General features: G+C 40.0%; 1 protein-coding gene across 2 annotated transcripts in view; it reads left to right on the plus strand.

Annotated features, from left to right (window-relative positions):
* Positions 1 to 20,377, plus strand: part of Poteg (POTE ankyrin domain family, member G) — a 135,084-nt gene that overhangs the window by 93,906 nt on the left and 20,801 nt on the right. For both annotated transcript variants that reach the window (XM_011242159.3, XM_006509192.4), the window contains exons 38-47: positions 68 to 138; positions 930 to 1,020; positions 3,274 to 3,302; positions 3,400 to 3,472; positions 6,571 to 6,644; positions 7,181 to 7,277; positions 9,813 to 9,886; positions 11,388 to 11,481; positions 13,825 to 13,895; positions 16,388 to 16,481. In XM_011242159.3, coding sequence (XP_011240461.1) covers positions 68 to 138; positions 930 to 1,020; positions 3,274 to 3,302; positions 3,400 to 3,472; positions 6,571 to 6,644; positions 7,181 to 7,277; positions 9,813 to 9,886; positions 11,388 to 11,481; positions 13,825 to 13,895; positions 16,388 to 16,481 — 768 coding nt within the window. The remainder of the gene's footprint in view (positions 1 to 67; positions 139 to 929; positions 1,021 to 3,273; positions 3,303 to 3,399; positions 3,473 to 6,570; positions 6,645 to 7,180; positions 7,278 to 9,812; positions 9,887 to 11,387; positions 11,482 to 13,824; positions 13,896 to 16,387; positions 16,482 to 20,377) is intronic.

A 20,377-nucleotide genomic window follows, 5' to 3' on the forward strand; every position in this document is an offset into this window, starting at 1 on the left:
AGTCTCTGTGAGCACATCTGTGTTCCAGTTCTATTTATTTATTTTCACTAATTTATGTATTTTTCAGAACTAGATAAAAATTTGTCATCAGAGGAAGAGCAAGGATGGCTTGATGACCGTGAAGAGGAACATCCAAAGGTAACTAAGTATTTAAATCCATTTTCTTTTTAAGATTTTTGCTAGCAAATGTTCAACCCATAGATCATATGAAATTATCCTTGGATTTGTGTGTGTGTGTGTGTTTCAGAACTTTAATGTATTCACATGTTAAAGGCAGTTCATTTGAAATGTATGAGTAAGAGATTAAAATTTTGATCAATATGACAACAATTTCACCTGAATTTGATTCATGCTAAAGAGTAATTATATCAGGGACTCAAAATATGTACTATTTTTGCTAATCAGTATTACACAGCTTAAGGAAGAGAGTCAGCAACCATAATAACACATTTTACTCCTAACTTTACTTGGCGTTAGAATATGTCAGGACTGGACAGAATGGATCAAGAACACATGAGTATATGGTACCATGTGGGTTTCTGTTTGTGTAAAACCACTGAAGGAATGTGCTAATAGGAGAGAGCAGGGAGTGCCCAAGGCATCTCTGCACACACTTGACTCGTTTTGCCCTTGAATAATTTGTGGGCTTTCAGTATCAAATATCTATGAGTCTGTCAGCTGTAGACCTTGCTGTGTGAGCGTATAGGGGGTATTTCAACAGCCAAACAAGTAATGAGAACACAAGTAATGAGGACACATTCTCCTGGTGGAGAATGCACATGCTGTCTGCTTGGAGAACATTTCAAGGGTGAATATGCTTGTTTTATTTTCAAAATAATTAATTTTAAAATAGAAATTAAGTTTTGAGAACTGATTGGAGAATCTTCATGCAACTAATTATTGGCACTGATTTAAAAAATGTGTTTAAGGAGCCTCCGCCAAAGGACATTGTGCATTTATCCATGTCTAAAGATGAGGGAGGAGTCAATGTCGTAGGTGTCATAAGCAGCCAAGAGAAAGGTAAGAACTCTCTTTTAGTTTTTAAAAAGTCCATTCAAGAGGCACAGCAATATTTCCCGTTGTATAATATAGCACTTGCTCCTCAAGCATGGCAATATGAGCTGTATCCCCAGGGCCCATGTAAACAGCCAAGTGTGGTGGGGGCACACCTGTAGCAACATGGGAAGGAGAGATGGGAATCAACCAGGAGTTTGCAGGACAAGTAACCTATGCTGTGCTGTGCAGCTAAAGGAAAAAGAGTAACCTTGGCTCAATGAGGTGGAAGCTGAGAAGCTAGCTGAACACACACATCCACCCGTCCATATTTACACCCCTGCATCTACACACACACACACACACACACACACACACACACACACACACACAAAACCAAACATCTGACAATGATTATTTAAGATAGAAGGAGTAAGATATTTTCCTATCCACTCCCAAAGCAGCCTACTATATATTGAAGTTATAATGTTTTAATGGAGGGACTGGGGCAAGCACTCAGTAATGCTTTTACATTTTAAGTATAGGCATATGAGTTTGAAGCCCCAAACTCTCATAAAAATGTAAGGCATAGTAATATGTGCTGTAGGAAGTGAAAGGCAAGAGAATACCTGGGGCTCAGTAACTAACTAACCAGTCTATGTTAATTGGTGAACCCCAGCACATGAGAATTCTGGCTTAAAAGAAGTGGACAGTGTTCTTAAGGCTGACACCCAAGTTTCCTCTACATGCATATGCATACAATTGTTTGTGTACCTGCACAGCATGTTCACACATATAAGCATGAACATGCATGCACGTGGGAACACACAATAAGTATATTAAATGGCAATAATTTATATATTGAATTGACAGCATGGGTTAAGCTGAGTAAAAATAGAGATGTTACATTGTTATTCTCAGTTGATGAATATTAGAAATTAAGAGGAAGTGGGGGGGTTGAAGTGAAGATGAAGACATTAGAGAGCATAGGAAGTACTCACTATTTCAGAGAATGGAAGGGTATTAGCTATGTAGGAAGATAAGATTAATGTGAAGTACAGTTTCAATCACTGGTGTCCATGCACCTTAGAATTGCACTTCATAACTTTAAGCTTCACATGAGTAAGGTGTCATAATCTTACTCCTGCCTAATATTAAATTTATAGCTTTTTCTGACCATGGTCAAGTACCACTTCAGTGATTCTACCGAATAGCAGGTTGTGTACTCCTCAATCATTGCTGTCTTTAGACTGACATCTGTGGTATCCAATACTTCTTTGCTCTGGCTTTTCATACCCACATCTTCTCTCAATCTTTCTAAACATCATCTCTAGGAGTCAAGTCAGGATTTCTTCTGAAGGGCCACTCATCCTTGACACACTTTAAATTCTGTTGCCAGATCCCAATAACTCAGAAAATATTTTTGAAAAAAAGTGTTTACTCCCACATTATAACAAAAGAATGCATTTTTGGGGGAAAAGCTATGTTTGTGCACTTTATTGATTGTTATAAGGATTGTGAAGAAAACTGGTTAGTAACTGCTAATTATTTTGTTATAAATCAGTTCATTTTTATTTGGTAGTCCCATTTTATTACTGTAAACTTATTATGGATTGTACTATGTTTTCAGTTCTCATATCTTATGAAAAATATTTATTGAAAACCATAGGGTATTGTACCCAGGGTGGAGAAGGAACGGCCGTCTTCATAATAACCCGTACCTATGAGCAAAGGAGGAATGTTTGCTGCATCATCATTCTTACTGTTAATATACAGGTTAATCAAACAGGTTAACAACAACAAAAAAGACTTGAGTGTTTCCCTGGATTTTATGACTGTGTTCTGCTTCCTGAATTAATAGTACGGAGAGAACAATTTCTTATTCTGAAGTGTTTGATGGGTGACATATGCTGTGTCATGCTGCTGCTCGTTGTCTAGGTTAAATAATGTCATCTCATGAAAGAGGTCACCTTTCCCTCCATCAATGAAGAGTCATAGGCAGTGGTATCAGAGCCTTCTCCATTTAGCTGGACTCATTGAAATCATCTCACCTTCAAAAGTTTCCCTTGAAGTTAAAACCTCATTTTGTACTTGATTTTTACTTTGTTGATGTCCTAATCAGACCATAATAGAACAAAGTGAAGATAAACCAAATGCTAGTCTTAAAAGAAATATTCCCAATAATAAGTATGGCAATTGTTTTCCATGCTAAAATTCTGCATGAAATTTTAATAGATCTTATCATGTTAACATGCAATTAACATGTGACTGATTTTTCAGACTTTCCCGCTGAATGTCCTGAATTCAAGGTAATAATATTTACATTTTGTTCTGTATCCTTCCTTAACTTCCTAATATATGACATATAGATGTATTATTAAAACATCTTGTTCCAAACCCGTGCAGGTTTCCATAGAGAAGCAAGATTTTGTGCCAACTGAAGACTCAATATTGGATCAGGAAAAATCATTCTTGGCAGGTAAATTTATCAATATTCATCTCCCTGAAACAAGTCCTTACGAATATTTGAAATGTCCAGTCTTTTATTCCCTACAACATAGTTCTCTGATTTAGTGAAAGGGTTAAGTGTAACAGGTACAAATAGCATTTTAGCATTATTATCTAAAAATGAGGCGTTTGCTGGTTAAGAGTTGGTTTCCATCATTGTGAGCTACCACTCAGGTGCTTTGGTGGTTGTGAATCAGCTTGATTAAATTTCAGTTGGGAATCCATAAATTTCCTAGTGACTAGTTGTTACAAAATATTAAAGATCAGGATATACAAACTCTAAAATATATCATTTTCTCACAGCTGTCTGTGTATGCACACTCAACTCACTGGGGGACTGAGGGGAGATATTCCTCCATTACTAGAATGTCCAGTGGTCCTTTGAGCTTTGCGTATTAAGTTACAGTGGTTAGGACAGGAGTGCATGAAACCTGTGAAGGGTGAAGACCAAATATCAGCATGCAGAAGGGAGGTAGGCAAGAAGTCTTACCTTTCTGAACAAGTCATCCCTGAAGAACCATGGTAACTGGTAGTTGCTGAGAGAGGTAGAGTTGGTTGGTTGTTTTTGTTTTTGTTTAAGAGGGAAGCCCCAGTATGTGCTCCTGTGGAAAAGATCACATATCCAAGAAGATATGGATAGCAGAAATGAAACTTGATCTTTTTTCAGAAAGGACACAAAGTTGGGTGTATAGGGGCAGATCTGAGAGAAGTTGGGGGTGAACATGATGAGAGCATGTTATATGAAAATTTCAAAGACGAAATAATCCAGTCCTTCTTAGAAAGGGAAACAAAATACTCATGGGAGAAAAATATGGAGTCAGTGTGGAGTAGAGACTGAAGGAAAGGCCATCCAGAGACTGCCTCACCTGGGGATCCATCCCATATACAGTCACCAAATCTAGACACTATTGTGGATGCCAAGAAGTGCAAGCTGACAGGAGCCGGATATAGCTGTCTCCTGAGAGGCTCTGCCAGAGTCTGACAAATACAGAGGCAGATGTTCGCAGCCAACCATAGGGCTGAGCATGGAGGTCCCCAACGGAAGAGTTCGAGAAAGGACTGAAGGAGCTGAAGGGGTTTGCATCACCATAGGAAGAACAACAATATCAACAACCAGACCCCTCAGAGCTCCCAGGGACTAAACCACCAACCAAAGAGTACACGTGGAGGGACCCATGTATCCAGCCACATATACAGCATAGGATGGCCTTGTTGGCCATCAATAGGAGAAGAGGCCCTTGGTCCTGTGAAGGCTCAATGCCCCAGTGTAGAGGAATGCTAGGGCAGGGAGGCAGGAGTCGGTGGGTGGGTGGGGGAGCACCCTCATAGAAGGAGGGGGACTGGATAGGGTGTTTCCAGAGATGAGGGCCAGAAAAGGGGATAACATTTGAAACGTAAATAAAGAAAATATCTAATAAAAGAAGATAAAAGAAATACATAGTAGTTTTAAATCAATTGTGGAAACAGTCTATAGGTAATCTTCATGTAATCTGTGTTCTGATTATTGTTCTACTTAAGTCAGTAGGCCTTAGTCAACCATGATATCTAGATTGAACAAGAATTTACACAACGCAAATAAAAGAGTTATAAAAGAGGTAGTCTTGCTTATCCCTCAGAATTAATTTAAAATTTTATCGAACATTCTCGGTTCCATGCACACATTCATGAGAAATCATAAATGAAATCCACCAACCCAGGTAGGTAGAAAAAGGGGTTAAAGGAGACAGACTTATCCAGTCATTTTGCGTGGTTCACGCGGTGGCACTTCACACTGAAACAGCGGCACTGTCTGGTTGTTTAGGGGTCCTAATTCCTATTTACACTCTGGCAATGATCTTTTTCTTAAATGATTTCCTGAACTAGGCTTGCTAAAAGTTCAGGAACCTTTCCCGAGTTCAGGATTTCATGAGTTGTCAGCTTTGTGTGCTACTCAATAATCTGTCTCCATTTTTTAAAAACATGCCACTCAGAAATATTGTCCCTGTCATATCTTGAGTTGATATGCCTCAGTTTCGAAAGTAAAAATTAGCCTTTGCTTCCAATGTTGGTGTCCCAGCATCTTAACATTTTTTTAAGTCTTAATTTCCTGACTCCTCCTCGGCCCTCCACCCCTAGCTCTTGGCCATCTCTACCAACTTCTCACATGCGCCTAATGAGACAGTGATGGCTCCCTCAACCCTACCTCTATTTTCAGACATGCCTGCAAGGTGAAACTCTGTGATTCCCTCAGTATGCCTCACATGCCACGCTACCATCCTGGTCACTATATCCCTGATCCCACTCATTAAAAGATGAATCAAAGAATACTCGAGTAAAGGCACTGCTGCAATATTTGTTTATCTCTTTAAATTCCAGAGCCAGAAACCAGTAAAATTCAATAAGTAGTCACAAAGAAAATTAGCTAAAACACTACTTTTATAAAAATAATTTATAAAAAATTTTCTAGTACAGAAACAAAATGGTTAGGTATGTGAGTAAACAATTTATGCTTCAAATGGGAACAAAATATTTGAAAAAATAAATGAAGTCTTAAGGATGCCATGAGGAAAACAGCCCATACTTATATAGGGAAAAAGACATAGAATCAAGGGATATTTGACTTATTATGCTGAGTCTTAAGGTAAGAAAGACATGTCAAACTAGTAGACACAAGCATTGCAGAAGAGGCTCAGCAGATGAAGTGTATGCCTAGGTGATCTTTGGTGTGTTACTCTTAGCGAGTACACACAAATGAGCCCTGTGAACATATGTGAGTCATACTGACAATTCTGTTGCTGAAGATGTGCTCATTTCTGTTTATTAGAATACTAAGTGTGTACATAAAGAGACGAATATGGTGACTCCTACTATCTCTATTTAAGATTTGTGAAGCTTTTGATAATGACATTTATTTTCTGACCCCAAAAACATCAGGTTGAATATCAAACTTAGTTGAAGATTTTATTGCAAAATAAAATTTCAACATTTTATTATTCCTTTTTGAAAATTTTGCATGTACAGTTCCGTAGGTGATCACGTTTATGTCACTGCTTTCTTGGCTGACTTTGACTACACATATGTATTTGTCAGGACCCAAAACTGAACAGCTGAGGTGGGAGGAGGAGCAGACAGGATGGCGTGTCAGTGACAAGAAGCAGAGGAAGGTACTCAGGAGTTTGCATTTTCAAACTAAGATTCTTCTCATTGGTGAAGGCAGGGGTTCTCTGACATTGCGCAGCCCTAAAGAGAAATGAGACCATCATTTAGTATTTAATTTAGCATTTCTCTTCCTCTTTAGTTGTGCAGTATATGATTTCAGGATCTACAGTAACTAGCTCCCTAAACCTTGTCCTTAGATTTCTTACACAGTCTTTCATCACTGCTCAAATTCCAACTACTTCCAAGTCTATGGACTTCTCTGTTCAGTCATTGCATGAAGAAACAAAGACATTGTTTAGAAAGCATATGTAAGGATCTATCCATCTATCCATCCATCATCTATCTATTTACCTATTATCTATCTATCTATCTATCTATCTATCTATCATCTATCTGTTATTTATATGTTTATATATCCATGCTTGTCTTGAAGGGCATGCTTACTTTGTTTATATCTAGTTGCTTTAAGAAAGGAAATTGTGATGTTCCTGGAAAGTAGTTAGGAAATCTCTGTGCAACTCCTTACTGATCCTAATTTTAGCAGGCTATATTTGAGAGACTTCAACTGAGACGGAATACTCGAGTGTCAATAGATCCCCCTAAAAGTGTAAGAAGTACAAGAGCTGCTGAAGACAGAGGTAAGAACTCTATTAATGGTCATAGCATGGGATGCCTGTTAAAACAGGAAGATGGAGCTGTTCTCTTCACCAAAGACAATTGCCCAGTGAATATTTATGAATTAAAAACTAGTCTTTTTTTTTTTTTTACATTTCAAATGTAATTAAAACCTTGTATCTTTTCAAGTCTCTGACAGAGGTTACATCATTGAAAGTTTCCTTGAGAGAGTTGATATGTGATTGAAAATATTAGTGTCTGTACTGGCTAGTTTTGTGTCAACTTGACACAGCTGGAGTTATCACAGAGAAAGGAGCTTCAGTTGAGGAAATGCCTCCATGAGATCCAACTGTAAGGCATTTTCTCAATTAGTGATCAAGGGGGAAAGGCCCCTTGTGGGTGGGACCATCTCTGGACTGGTAGTCTTGGGTTCTAAAAGAGAGCAGGCTGAGCAAGCCAGGTGAAGCAAGCCAGTAAAGAACATCCCTCCATGGCCTCTGTGTCAGCTCCTGCTTTCTGACCTGCTTGAGTTCCAGTCCTGGCTTCCTTGGTGATGAACAGCAGTGTGGAAGTGTAAGCTGAATAAACCCTTTCCTCCCCAACTTGTTTCTTGGTCATGATGTTTGTGCAGGAATAGAAACCCTGACTAAGACAGTGTCTTTATTCAATATGAGAAATATTAGGAAATGGAAGAATGTTTAAAGAGAATGGAACAAAGACTAAATTAGACAACGTCGCAGGGATTAAATGAAAGGGGTCAGGCAGGTGTGTATAGGGGAGAGTATGCAAATAAATTCTTTATAAAATTGAAGGGTAGCTGTATTAGAAAGCTAGGGAGAGATATTGTAGTATAATAGAGGAGCATCAGAGTGTTAGAGATTAAATTAGAAGTCACCACACATCCTGGAAGCCTCAGTTCCAGAAGGACATTGGGGCTGGAAAACTGGGTCTTGCACATTAAGGTGTTCTTCACAGTAGATAAACAGAAGCAGCTCTGGCCAGTCAAACATGTAAGTAAGTTAATGCCATATGGTTCTGCTCCTCCATTCAAGGCATCTGTGCTCTGCAACAATCCTGCCAGTCCCCTGACATACACACTTCTGTTCTTTCTTTCTCTCTAGTTTCATAAACTCAGCATTTATAATTCATCTTAGGCAATACCTGTGCTTGGTCAACATTGTCTCATTTCTCCACATTCCCCAAATCCCAGAGCATAAGCCTAGTAAAAACTCAAGAAATGATCATTGAGTAGAGTATGACGATTGTCATCATGAGGCCACAATCAAAGGAATTAAGTCTGAAGGAATAATCAACAACTCCAACAAAAATGAAATTTTAAAAACTGGGCAAACCTCTTTTTTTATTGAATATTTTCTTTAGTTACATTTCAAATATTATCCCCTTTTCCAGTCCCTCCCAAAAACCCACTATCCTATCCCTCCTCCCCCTGCTTCTATGAGAGTGTTCCCCCACCCACCTAACCCCTCCTGCCTCCCCACCCTTGCATTTCCCCTACAATAGGGCATCAAGCCTTCACAGGACCAAGGGCCTCTCCTTCCATTGATACTGGGCAAACCTCCTAAGGTAGTTAAATGCATATATATTAACCTGGATGACGAAAACTAGTATTTTGAAAAACGGCAGATTTTGTGCTGAGTTTTATTTGGAGGAAGAAGTTGGTCAAAAAGTAGAGCTGTCTCTTGTGAGACTATGCCGGGGCCTAGCAAACACAGAAGTGGATGCCCACAGTCAGCTAATGGATGGATCACAAGGCTCCCAATGGAGGAGCTAGAGAAAGTACCCAAGGAGCTAAAGGGATCTGCAACCCTATAGGTGGATCAACATTATGAACTAACCAGTACCCTGGAGCTCTTGACTCTAGCTGCATATGTATCAAAAGATGGCCTAGTCGGCCATCACTGGAAAGAGAGGCCCATTGGACACACAAACTTTATATGCCCCAGAACAGGGGAACGCCAGGGCCAAAAAGGGGGAGTGGGCGGGTAGGGGAGTGGGGGTGGGTGGGTATGGGGGACTTTTGGTATAGCATTGGAAATGTAAATGAGCTAAATACCTAATAAAAAATGGAAAGGAAAAAAAAAGTAGAGCAAAAGTACTTCAGACAGAAGGGAGATAAGAAGTGCAAGAAGATGTAATTTAACAAAGAAAATGCCTAGAAACATATTTCTCTCCCCAGATAGAGAATGTGCAGTGTGGTTGTATGAGATTTCATGTACTTACCAATTCAGTTCTGGAGTTGTGTTAGTTTCTGTTCACTGGAAACTTTTGTGTGTGCATCTTCAACACATGCTTAACTTCAACATTGTACCTCCTCCTATTTGTGTATTTGGCATATGCCTCTCTAGATAACTGTGTAAATTTCTCAAGCCAGTAAATATCTAGCTGAATTTTAAGCTGAAATGAGCATCTAATTGTTAAATTAAAAATCCAATTCTTCATTACTTATCTTTTCAACATCGGCAACACCAGTTACCTAGACAGATGGTAATGGTTACTGTCCTCAGGTCTGATTTTAACTACACATATGTATCTTTCAGGAGCCACAACAGTACAACCAAGGCCAGAGGAGGACCAGACAGGATGGCATGCCATTGACAGGAAGCAGCAAAAGGTATTCAGAACTTTATATTTTCATGTTAAGAGTCTTCTCAATGATGAATATTTAACACAGGGCGAGTGAGATACAAGTCATATTGTGTTGGGGGATAAAGAGATTATTATCTGATGGTTAAATTTAGAGGCTTTTGTCAACTGTGCCATGCATAACATTTTTAATATCTACAGGAACTAACTCCTCCTAAGTCCTATTCTTGGATTTCTTTCACAACCTTTTCTTATTCCTGGAGTTCCATTTCTATAACATCTTACCTAGTACAGGGATAGACCAAATTTGAAGTGGTGACTAATTAGTTTAAAGTAGGATCTGTAAAAGAAGTAACCCTTCTAAACCCGATTAATGCTCTGATGTTCATTTCCAATGACTGAAAATTCACCCAAGAACAACAGTATAGTAAAGAGTAAGGCTTTATTTTTCTTTGGCCTTCATGGTCACAGGTGTGCATGGGAATATAGATGTACACTGGACCCCACCAAAAATAAATAGAACATTATGTTCTAGACAGGCCCCTCTGGTGTTATGTTCCATAGTAATAACTTTTAATTTCATTGTTAATTCAGTAATGGACATCAGCAAATATAACAAAATATCACACACCGACTTTGCTTGGTGTTAGAATACATTGGGATAGGCATTCTGCTCTAAGGCTGAAATTAACAGGATGGGTCCTGGAAAGGCTGGCATACACCTATGACTTAGTCTTAGTACTTAGAAAGCCAAAACTGAAGAATCATCTCAAAAAATAAAAATAAGAAGGCATGAAGAATGGAGTTAGAGCTATAGCTGACCTATCAAATACCTTCTGGTGCTTAAGAAAACAACATTATACTTGTATTACTATGCAGTAGAATATATAAAAGAAAGAAAAAGTAGCCCTAACAAAGGCAAGCAAATGGGAGATCGTCAGCAATGTCACCAATGATAATTGTATGAGCATAATTGTATAATTGTATGTACAATAGATATATACAATTATATACAATATTATATACAATATATATACAATAGATATGTTCAAATCAAGTGATTTCTTATGATTATTGCAAACACTAGTTTGCACAGCAAAAGGAGAATAAGATTTGTATGTGTAGGTATGCATATGCGTACCTACACATATATGTATATTCAAATCTAGTGAGTTTTGTGATACACATATATGTATATTCAAATCTAGTGAGTTTTGTGATTGTTGCAAACACTAATTAGGCATTTTGAAGTTAACTTCAGTTTAAGGATGCAGTGCAGTGCATCTGTCTCTGATGAGGCCTCCTCTCGACTTCTGTGGTCAGTTACCATAGGAAGGAAAGCATAGACCTTATGGAGAGAGCATCAATAAGGATCATCACATTTTCTATTTCTTGGTTTACTTATTTTGTCGTTCTGTACATCCATCCTTTGTTTACATCTAGTTGATTTTTTTATATGAAGTCTAGCTAAATGCTAGGAGTTGTTAGGAAACTTTTGAGCAGCTCCTTATGGATATTCATTTTAATAGCCCGTCTTTGTGCGAGTACAACCAAGATGCAATGCTCGAACGTCTATGGGGCCTGAAGAAAGTGGAGGAGATACAGGAGCTGCTCAAGAGAAAGGTGAGAACATTGCTAATAAGAAGTCATTTGGAAGAGTTCTTATTAATACAGGAAGATATAGGACCCTTTCGCTTAGCATGTTCATTCTACTTAAGAGTAAACTAGCAAATGACATTAATCTTTATTTCTTCTTAATATTCCAAAGGAAGTTACATTGCAAATGTTGGTAAGGGAGCTAAAGTAGATTTAAAATCATCGGAGTTTTGCCTAAAATGAGAAGTTTTAGGAAATGGAAGAGTATTTAGGAAGAGCGAACAAAGATTTAAATGGGAAGAGTCACAGGTAGCAGGAAATGAGGTCATTATACACAGATGGGTGCCTCCTTACAAAATGAAAAGAGTTGTATTAGAAATATAGGAAAAATAAGACAGAAGCATCAAAGAGTCTCTATTCTGAGACTAAGAGGATTTGGAACTAAAAGTGGGATGCAATCTCTATAGGATCAGGGCTGTTCTTTACTTAGAACAACCAAAGGACGCCAGTCTTCATGGAAGGGGAGAGTGTGCACATGTGCTGCAGGCTGCTTGGGGTTTTGCAGGGCAGAAAAGGGTTGGAACGGGAGATCCCTTGTTCATGTCTCTTCTCACGCACTCTCAAAGTGTTAGGCAACAATAGAGGCTCGAGTGCTGATCTGATCAGAAAATTCATAACATCTCAAAAATCCCGTTAGGCTATTACCCAGGCAAGTCAATATTCCTGTCTGAGTTTCCCAGCCTACCTGAGGCTTTTTGGTCCTTAAATCTTGAGCCAGGCTGCAGGGGGTTATTTGGAAAGAATAGACAGGAAGGACAGCAGGAAATTAGAAATTTTTTGGATGTGTGTGTGCAGAAGTTCTAGTCAGGGGCGGGGAAAGAGGAATACACAGGAAAGAGGCTAAAACAACGGTAAGGGAATCTGAAAAAGGGCATAAGGATTTATTCTGTTGGCTGTTTGCTTGAAAAGAAAAACATGTACATCTGTATAAAAACATATATAGATGTATATTATGTACCTATAAATTCATTTCACACTATCTACTTGAAAAGAAAAACATGTGCCTGTGTAAATATATATATGTATATTGCATATAAATACATTTCATAAAAATATACACATATATTTTTCATCTGGGCTGACAATGCTATCTGCAAGAGCCAAAAACTTCCTGACAACCCATCAAAGTCAGACATGAGAGAACTCCTCTGTTGAGTTGTTGAGGTCAAGTGTCTTAGTTAGGGTTTCTATTCCTGCACAAACATCATGACCAAGAAGCAGTTGGGGAGGAAAGAGTTTATTCAGCTTACATTTCCACATTGCTGTTCATCACTGAAGGAAGTCAGGACTGGAACTCAAGCAGGTCAGGGAGCAGGAGCTGATGCAGAGACCATGGAGGGATGTTCTTTACTGGTTTGCTTTTTCTGGCTTGCTCAGCCTGCTCTCTTATAGAACCAAGACTACCAGCCCAGAGATGGTCCCACCCACAAGGGGCCCTTCCCCCTTGATCACTAATTGAGAAAATGCCTTACAGTTGGATCTCATGGAGGCATTTCCTCAACTGAAGCTCCTTTCTCTGTGATAACTCCAGCTGTATCAAATTGACACACAAAACCAGTCAGTACAGTCAAGGTTGTCTGAGAGATTCCCAAAACATAGAGGAGCCCCCGGGGCCCTGAAGTGGCTGGTGCTTTCAGCAACAGGTATTTATTTACCTCCCATCTCTGGAGGACAACCAAGGGCAATAGCAACAGTCCTAAAGCTTCTGTGATTGCGCATATTTAAACATTTGGTTTCTTAAGCTGCATTCGTTTCTTTCACTGGAGCCCCATGTGCACACTTAGCTTCAACGCCATGCCTCCTCCTGCGTATCTGTTTTGTACACAAGTCTCAGGATAACTGTGCCCATTTCCCAAGCTAGTTGAAAAGTAAGCTGAAATAAATGTTTAATTGTTGAATTGAAAATCCAAGTCTGGCGCTGGTGATGTGTGCCTGTAATTCCAGCACTCAGGAGCCAGAGACATGTGGATCTCTGTGAGTTCAAGGCCAACCTGATCTACATAGTGAGTTTCATGACAGCCAGGGATACACAAAGGAACCCTGTCTCGAAAAGCCAAAACAAAACAAATCAACCAAACAAACAAACTGAACAAACAAAAAAAGAAACCAAACCAGACCAAAAAAAAAAAAATCAATCAATCAAACAAACAATAAAACCAAAACCAAACAAAAAACCCAACCCAACCCAACCCAACCTCCCTAATTCTTTATTACTTCATTTCCAAAATCTGCATCACCAGATAAGTAGACAGTTATGGTTATTTCCATGTTCTTATGTCTAATCTTTAACTACATACATTTATCTCTCAGGAGCCACAACAGTACAGCTAAGGCCACAGGAGGACCAGACTGGATGGCATGCCATTGACAAGAAGCAAAAGGTACTCAGAACTTTACATTTTCATCTTTAGAGTCTTCTCAGTGATGAATATTTGACCCAGGGTGAGTGAGATACACGTCACATAGTGCTGGGGAATAAAGAGATTATCATCTAATGGTTAATTTTAGAACCTTTTGTACAACATTTTCAGTATCTACAGGAACTAACTCCTCCTAAGTCCTATCCTGGATTTATTTTTTTATTTCCTTTCTTTTTCTTTATTTCTTAGCTATTTTCTTTACATTTGAAATGTTTTCCCCTCTCAGTTTTCCCTCTGCAACCCCCCCATCCCTTTCCCCCTCCCCCTGCTCACCAACTTCCCTGCCCTGGCATTTCCTACACTATGAAGGGCATCTAGCCTTCACAGGACCAAGGGCCTATCCTCCCACTGATGACTGACAAGGCCATCCTCTGCTACATATGTGGCTGGAGCCATGAGTTCCTCCATGTGCACTCTTTGGTTGGTGTTTAGTCCCTGGGAGCTCTGGGGGTGGGGGTCTGGTTAGTTCATATTGTTGTTCCTCCTATGGGGCTGCAAACCCCTTCAGTTCCTTGGGTCCTTTCTCTAACTCCTCCATTGGGGACCTTGTGCTCAGTCCAAGGAGTTCTTTTAAAATCTTTTCTTATTGCTGGAGTTCCATCCCTATAATCTTAACCTTGTATATAAAGAGAACAAATTTGAACTGGTGACTGAGTAATCTAAAGTAGGAACTGTAGAAGAGTGAACCCTCCAAAATCTGATTAATGCTTTGATATTCACTCTCAATGACTGAAAATTCACCCAAGATTTCCCAATAATCAGCAGCACAGCAGAGAGTAAAAGTCCATCTATCTATCTATCTGTCTGTCTGTCTATCTATCTATCTATCTATCTATCATCTATTTATGTATGTACGTACGCATGTATGTATGTGTGTGTGTCTGTGTCTATCTATCTATCTATCTATCTATCTATCTATCTATCTATCATCTATTTATGTATGTACGTACGCATGTATGTATGTGTGTGTTTGTGTGTGTCTGTCTATCTATCTATCTATCTATCTATCTATCTATTTATCTTACTTTGGACTCTTGCTATCTTCATTATCTCAGTTGTGCATGAGAACACGGATGTTCACTGGACTCCACTCACAATAAATAGAATTGAATGTAGCTTTTGGTGTCAAGCTCCACACTTGACAACCCACTGTTAACATTATTTCAGTGATGAACATCAGCAGTTATAAGAAACTACCACACACTGATTTTGTTTGATATTGTAATACATTGAGATTGCACACTCCACTTAAAGTCTTGCCCGTTTCAGTTTCTATATGTAGTGTGTGGAAAACAGTGATAGACACATGCTATCCAGGTACAGCAATGATGTATGCTGCCTTGCAGTGGCCATTTTATCTGCTCTGACCTTGAATTATCTCCAGATAGTATCTTTTAAGTGCCCTCCTTACACACTGGAAAGAGCAGAGTCGGTTCTGCATTGGGAGAGCAGCCAAAGGAGAAAGCAGAAAATCCTTACAGCTTCTGTTAGCAAAGGTTTCAGCTCTGAGACCTTTCAGGAAGGTTGTATTTGGGTCAGAGGTGGGACTAAGGTAGATGTTACTCTCTGTACAAGTCCATCCTTCTTCTGGCATCTATGCTTCCCCCTGAAAGAGAAGTAAGATATCTTGGGAGATTTTAGAAGAGGGACATGTCAACATAGAAATCTCTAGAAAGCAATTTTTTTATCATGGGAACAAAATCAATGCCTGTCATATTTCAGGAATTCGTTTTTAAAGTTCTTTTGCCCCATTACTTATGAATGTCCTCGTAGTTTTAAAAAGTCTCTCTGAATTTGGAAAACTTCCATGGGATAACTTATACTTTCATTTATCTGTAAGGTAAGGAAGCTTTCCCATATGGCCCATGTAGCCAGTTCCTTGTAAAAATTTAATATATATTTATTCCCAAGAGGACCAACTAAAACAGTACATGGTTTATCCTCAGCTTACATTATAAGGCTTATATTACATATAGCTTATTGTTAATTTTAATTTTAATATTTATTATTATTTATATTACATATAAAGCTTACATTATAAAGGCTCTTTTCCTCTGACCTTTCTTCCTTTGATACAAAATGTTTCTGTTCACGTAGCTCTTATCAATGTCCCATCCTACCATAGCAAAAGAATAAGATTTGCTTAAAAATTAGGTGTTTTTGTGGTGATTACACATACTACTCAGGCATTTTGAAGTTAGCTTCTTGTTTAAAGATGTACATTGCAGACTCTTCTGTCCATGATGAGGTCTCCTCTGGACAGCTGCAGTCAGTTACCCTAGGAGAGAAATGCAGATGTGATATAGAAAGCACAAATAAGGATCTTGAGTTTTGTTTCCCTGTACATTCATCTTCTATTTGTATCTCTTGCTTTTGATAAGAAAGTCTAGCTGTGTCTTGGTAAGGCCTTAGGAAATCTCTGTGCAGCTCCTCACCGACATTCATTTTGTCAGCCCATCACTGAGCGATTTCAACCAAGGTGGAATGCTCGAGTGTCTTTGAATCCTGAAGAGAGTGGAGAAAACATGGGAGTCGCTGAAGAGAAGGGTGAGAACTCTGTTAATAAAATGTTATTGTAAGAATGCCTATTAAATCAGGAAGACAGAGACGTTCTCTTCACCAAAAAGAATTTCGCCCCAACATTTAGGAGTAAAACCAAACATTGAATGTCACTTATCATCTTATCAATTTTATATTATTGAGACATTACAAGAGTACCTTATGAAAATGTATGTGACCCAATATTACATAATCATAAAACAGACCACCTGGGGAGAGAATGTGGACCCCCTTGATGAACAGCCTTTGTTCAATCTAATTTCAAGGCTTCTAACAAGTTGGCACTGTTTCTTTGTATGATCATAGGTTCAGCATTAGTCTGCTGCTCCTTAGTTGTCATCTCCACACAGCCATCACCACACAGTTCATGAAGGCATGAAAGCCCCAAAGTGCAGTGTGGCTTGGACATGTCTGCCACCAATTATCTTGAGTGATAGCTTTGTCTTAGGGTTTCTATTGCTGTGAAGAGAGGCCATGAACAAGGCAGTTCTTACAAGGGCAACATTTAATTGGGGCTGGCTTATAGTTTCAGAGGTTCAGTCCATTATCACTATGGCAGGAAGTACAACAGCATCCAGGTAGACGCAGTGCTGGAGAAGGAGCCAAGAGTTTTACATCCTGATCCAAAGGCAGTTAAGAAGAGACTTTCTCTTCCACACTGGGTGGAGCGCGAGCATAGTATTTCAAGGCCCACCCCCACAGTGAGACACTTCCTTCAACAAAGACACACCTCCTAATAGTGTCACTTCCTGTGGTCCAAGCATTCAAACACAGGAGACTGTGGGGGCTTAGTCTATTCAAATAGCCACAGTTTCTGAAATGTTTTCATAAATTTACTCAGCATATGAGGGTATGTCTTATAGCAGCTCCTCAGTGGACTTGGCATAGCTTAGAAGGCACATTTTAAAAAAAATATTCTTATTAATTTTTTGAGAACCCCATCAAATGTGTTTTTATTCCATTCACCCATTTCCAACATTAAAAAATAAAAAATAAAAAACAGTCCGCAACAATAATAAGTCTGTAAAGGTATCACTACTTCTGACTTCAAGGTGTACCCTCAATTATAGAAATATAAACACCATGGTACTGGTGTAAAGTAGATACATTGAACAATAGAAGTAAGTTCTTTATAAATTAAGAAGAGTTCTTTATTAATGTAGGAAGAGAATACCAAAGAGTCTCAGAGACTGAGTGGAACCAAAGCACCAACTTGTGCCCATCATCATCCCTAGGAAGACACTGGGGTTGAAGTGCCAGGCCTTACAGAACTAGGTTTTCTTCATAGTATGTAGACATAGCAACTGTGGCTGGTCGTACATATTCTTGGCTTTTTCCATTCACTGCTGCTCTACTTCTCTTGTCTTGCCTTCCAATTATTTTGCCTTCCTGACCTCTATTTTTCTAAATTCACTCTTTAGGAGAGACCTCAGACAATACCGTTACTAGCCATTACTAACATGTTTGTTTATATCCAGCACATTGCAGACATGAACCTTCACTCTTGCTCTCTCTCAGTCAGCAGTCAATAATTGCCTGTAGCTCTTCATCTAGGGGTGGTGAAGTTGAAATTACCCCCTACACTTTGCCATATCAAATGGTTTGGTCATTGTTTAGATCTTAATTTGACAACTATATTGTTTAGATTTTATGCTTGTAGCTTCCTTGTCATATACAGAATACACAATCCCAAGTAGACATCCTGGCTCATATGATTTTTCCAGGCCCTTTATCTGCCAGACTCTCTAAGTTGTAGGTGTATGGGTTTTGCTGAGCTGAAACAATGGGACATGGGCTTCCCAAAAATCAGTTATGGCCTTCTGTTATGGTCTTTGTTTATTGTTTCAAGAAACTCTTGAATGAGGGATGAGAACTACACTTATCTGTGGGTGTAGAATGAAGTTAGAGATTATACTGGTCCAGGAAAGTGAGGAGCAGTAGGTAGTCCCCCAGGTTCAATGGCCTCGCTAGCCTCAGGTCAGTTCACTAAATTTAAAGTACCAGGGATGGTTTCTCTCCTGTGGAGAGGACTGTGAGTCTAATTAGACAGCTGTTGTTTACAGCAAAGGGATTAGACAGCTGTTGTTTACAGCCAAGGGATTGGTTTTCTAGCTAGTTAGTTTCCAACACCAAGTGGTCAGTCCAAATAACATATATATCCAAGTAGCACAGAGCAGAGTCAGCAGTCTATATTTGTAAATTTAAACACACACACACACACACTCACACACACACACACACACACACACACACACACACAGAGAGAGAGAGAGAGAGAGAGAGAGAGAGAGAGAGAGAGAGAGAGAGAGATAGGAGAGAGAAACAGAGACGGGGGAGAGAGAGAGGAGAGAGAATTTGTGACAATAATAATTACAGAAAAAAATCTGAGGGGCATGGGACGGCTTAGAGAGAGGGTACAGAAGACGGAATGATTTAAACACAATAAATGTATACAAAATAAACAATAATTTAATAAAAGAAAGGAGAGTTGGATATCTGAAGAAATAACACCTCAAAGAGGAAGTAAATTTTTGGAAAAAAGTAAGCCCTCTTAGGTAGCTAAGGGAAAGCATACACGTAGAACTAAAGATTGCAGATAGGATCAAGGGAGATGGCCCAATTTGTGCCAAGTCTTCTAAGAAGGGAGCCATTTGTCAGAGTCATATAGGAAGGCATTTCAGATATAAGGAAGGTGTTCACATAATGAGATGTAAGAAGTTATAATTAAGAAAATGCCTGCCCTTCCGCTCGACTCGAGCCCTGGGCTACCTTGCCAGCAGAGTCTTGCCCAACACCCGCAAGGGCCCACACGGGACCCCCCACGGGATCCTAAGACCTCTGGTGAGTGGAACACAGCGCCTGCCCCAATCCAATTGCGCGGAACCTGAGACTGCGGAACATAGGGAAGCAGGCTACCCGGGCCTGATCTGGGGCACAAGTCCCTTCCGCTCGACTCGAGCCCCGGGCTACCTTGCCAGCAGAGTCTTGCCCAACACCCGCAAGGGCCCACACGGGACCCCCCACGGGATCCTAAGACCTCTGGTGAGTGGAACACAGCGCCTGCCCCAATCCAATTGCGCGGAACCTGAGACTGCGGAACATAGGGAAGCAGGCTACCCGAGCCTGATCTGGGGCACAAGTCCTTTCCACTCGACTCGAGCCCCGGGCTACCTTGCCAGCAGAGTCTTGCCCAACACCCGCAAGGGCCCACACGGGACTCCCCATGGGATCCTAAGACCTCTGGTGAGTGGAACAGAGCGCCTGCCCCAATCCAATCGTGCGGAACCCGAGACTGCTGTACATAGGGAAGCAGGCTACCCGGGCTTGATCTGGGGCACAAACCCCTTCTGCTCCACTCGAGCCCCGGGCTACCTTGCCAGCGGAGTCGCCTGACACCCGCAAGGGCCCACACAGGATTCCACAGGAGATCCTAAGACCTCTAGTGAGTGGAACACAACTTCTGCCAGGAGTCTGGTTCGAACACCAGATATCTGGGCACCTGCCCTGCAAGAAGAGAGCTTGCCTGCAGAGAATACTCTGCCCACTGAAACTAAGGAGAGTGCTACCCTCCAGGTCTGCTTATAGAGGCTAACAGAGTCACCTGAAGAACAAGCTCTTAACAGTGACAACTAAAACAGCTAGCTTCAGAGATTACCAGATGGCGAAAGGCAAACGTAAGAATCCTACTAACAAAAATCAAGACCACTCACCATCATCAGAACGCAGCACTCCCACCCCACCTAGTCCTGGGCACCCCAACACAACCGAAAATCTAGACCCAGATTTAAAAACATTTCTCATGATGATGATAGAGGACATCAAGAAGGACTTTCATAAGTCACTTAAAAAAATTACAGGAGAGCACTGCTAAAGAGTTACAGGCC

This window comes from Mus musculus, chromosome 8 (assembly GCF_000001635.26).
Source record: "Mus musculus strain C57BL/6J chromosome 8, GRCm38.p6 C57BL/6J".
NCBI classification, from domain to species: Eukaryota; Metazoa; Chordata; class Mammalia; order Rodentia; family Muridae; genus Mus; species Mus musculus.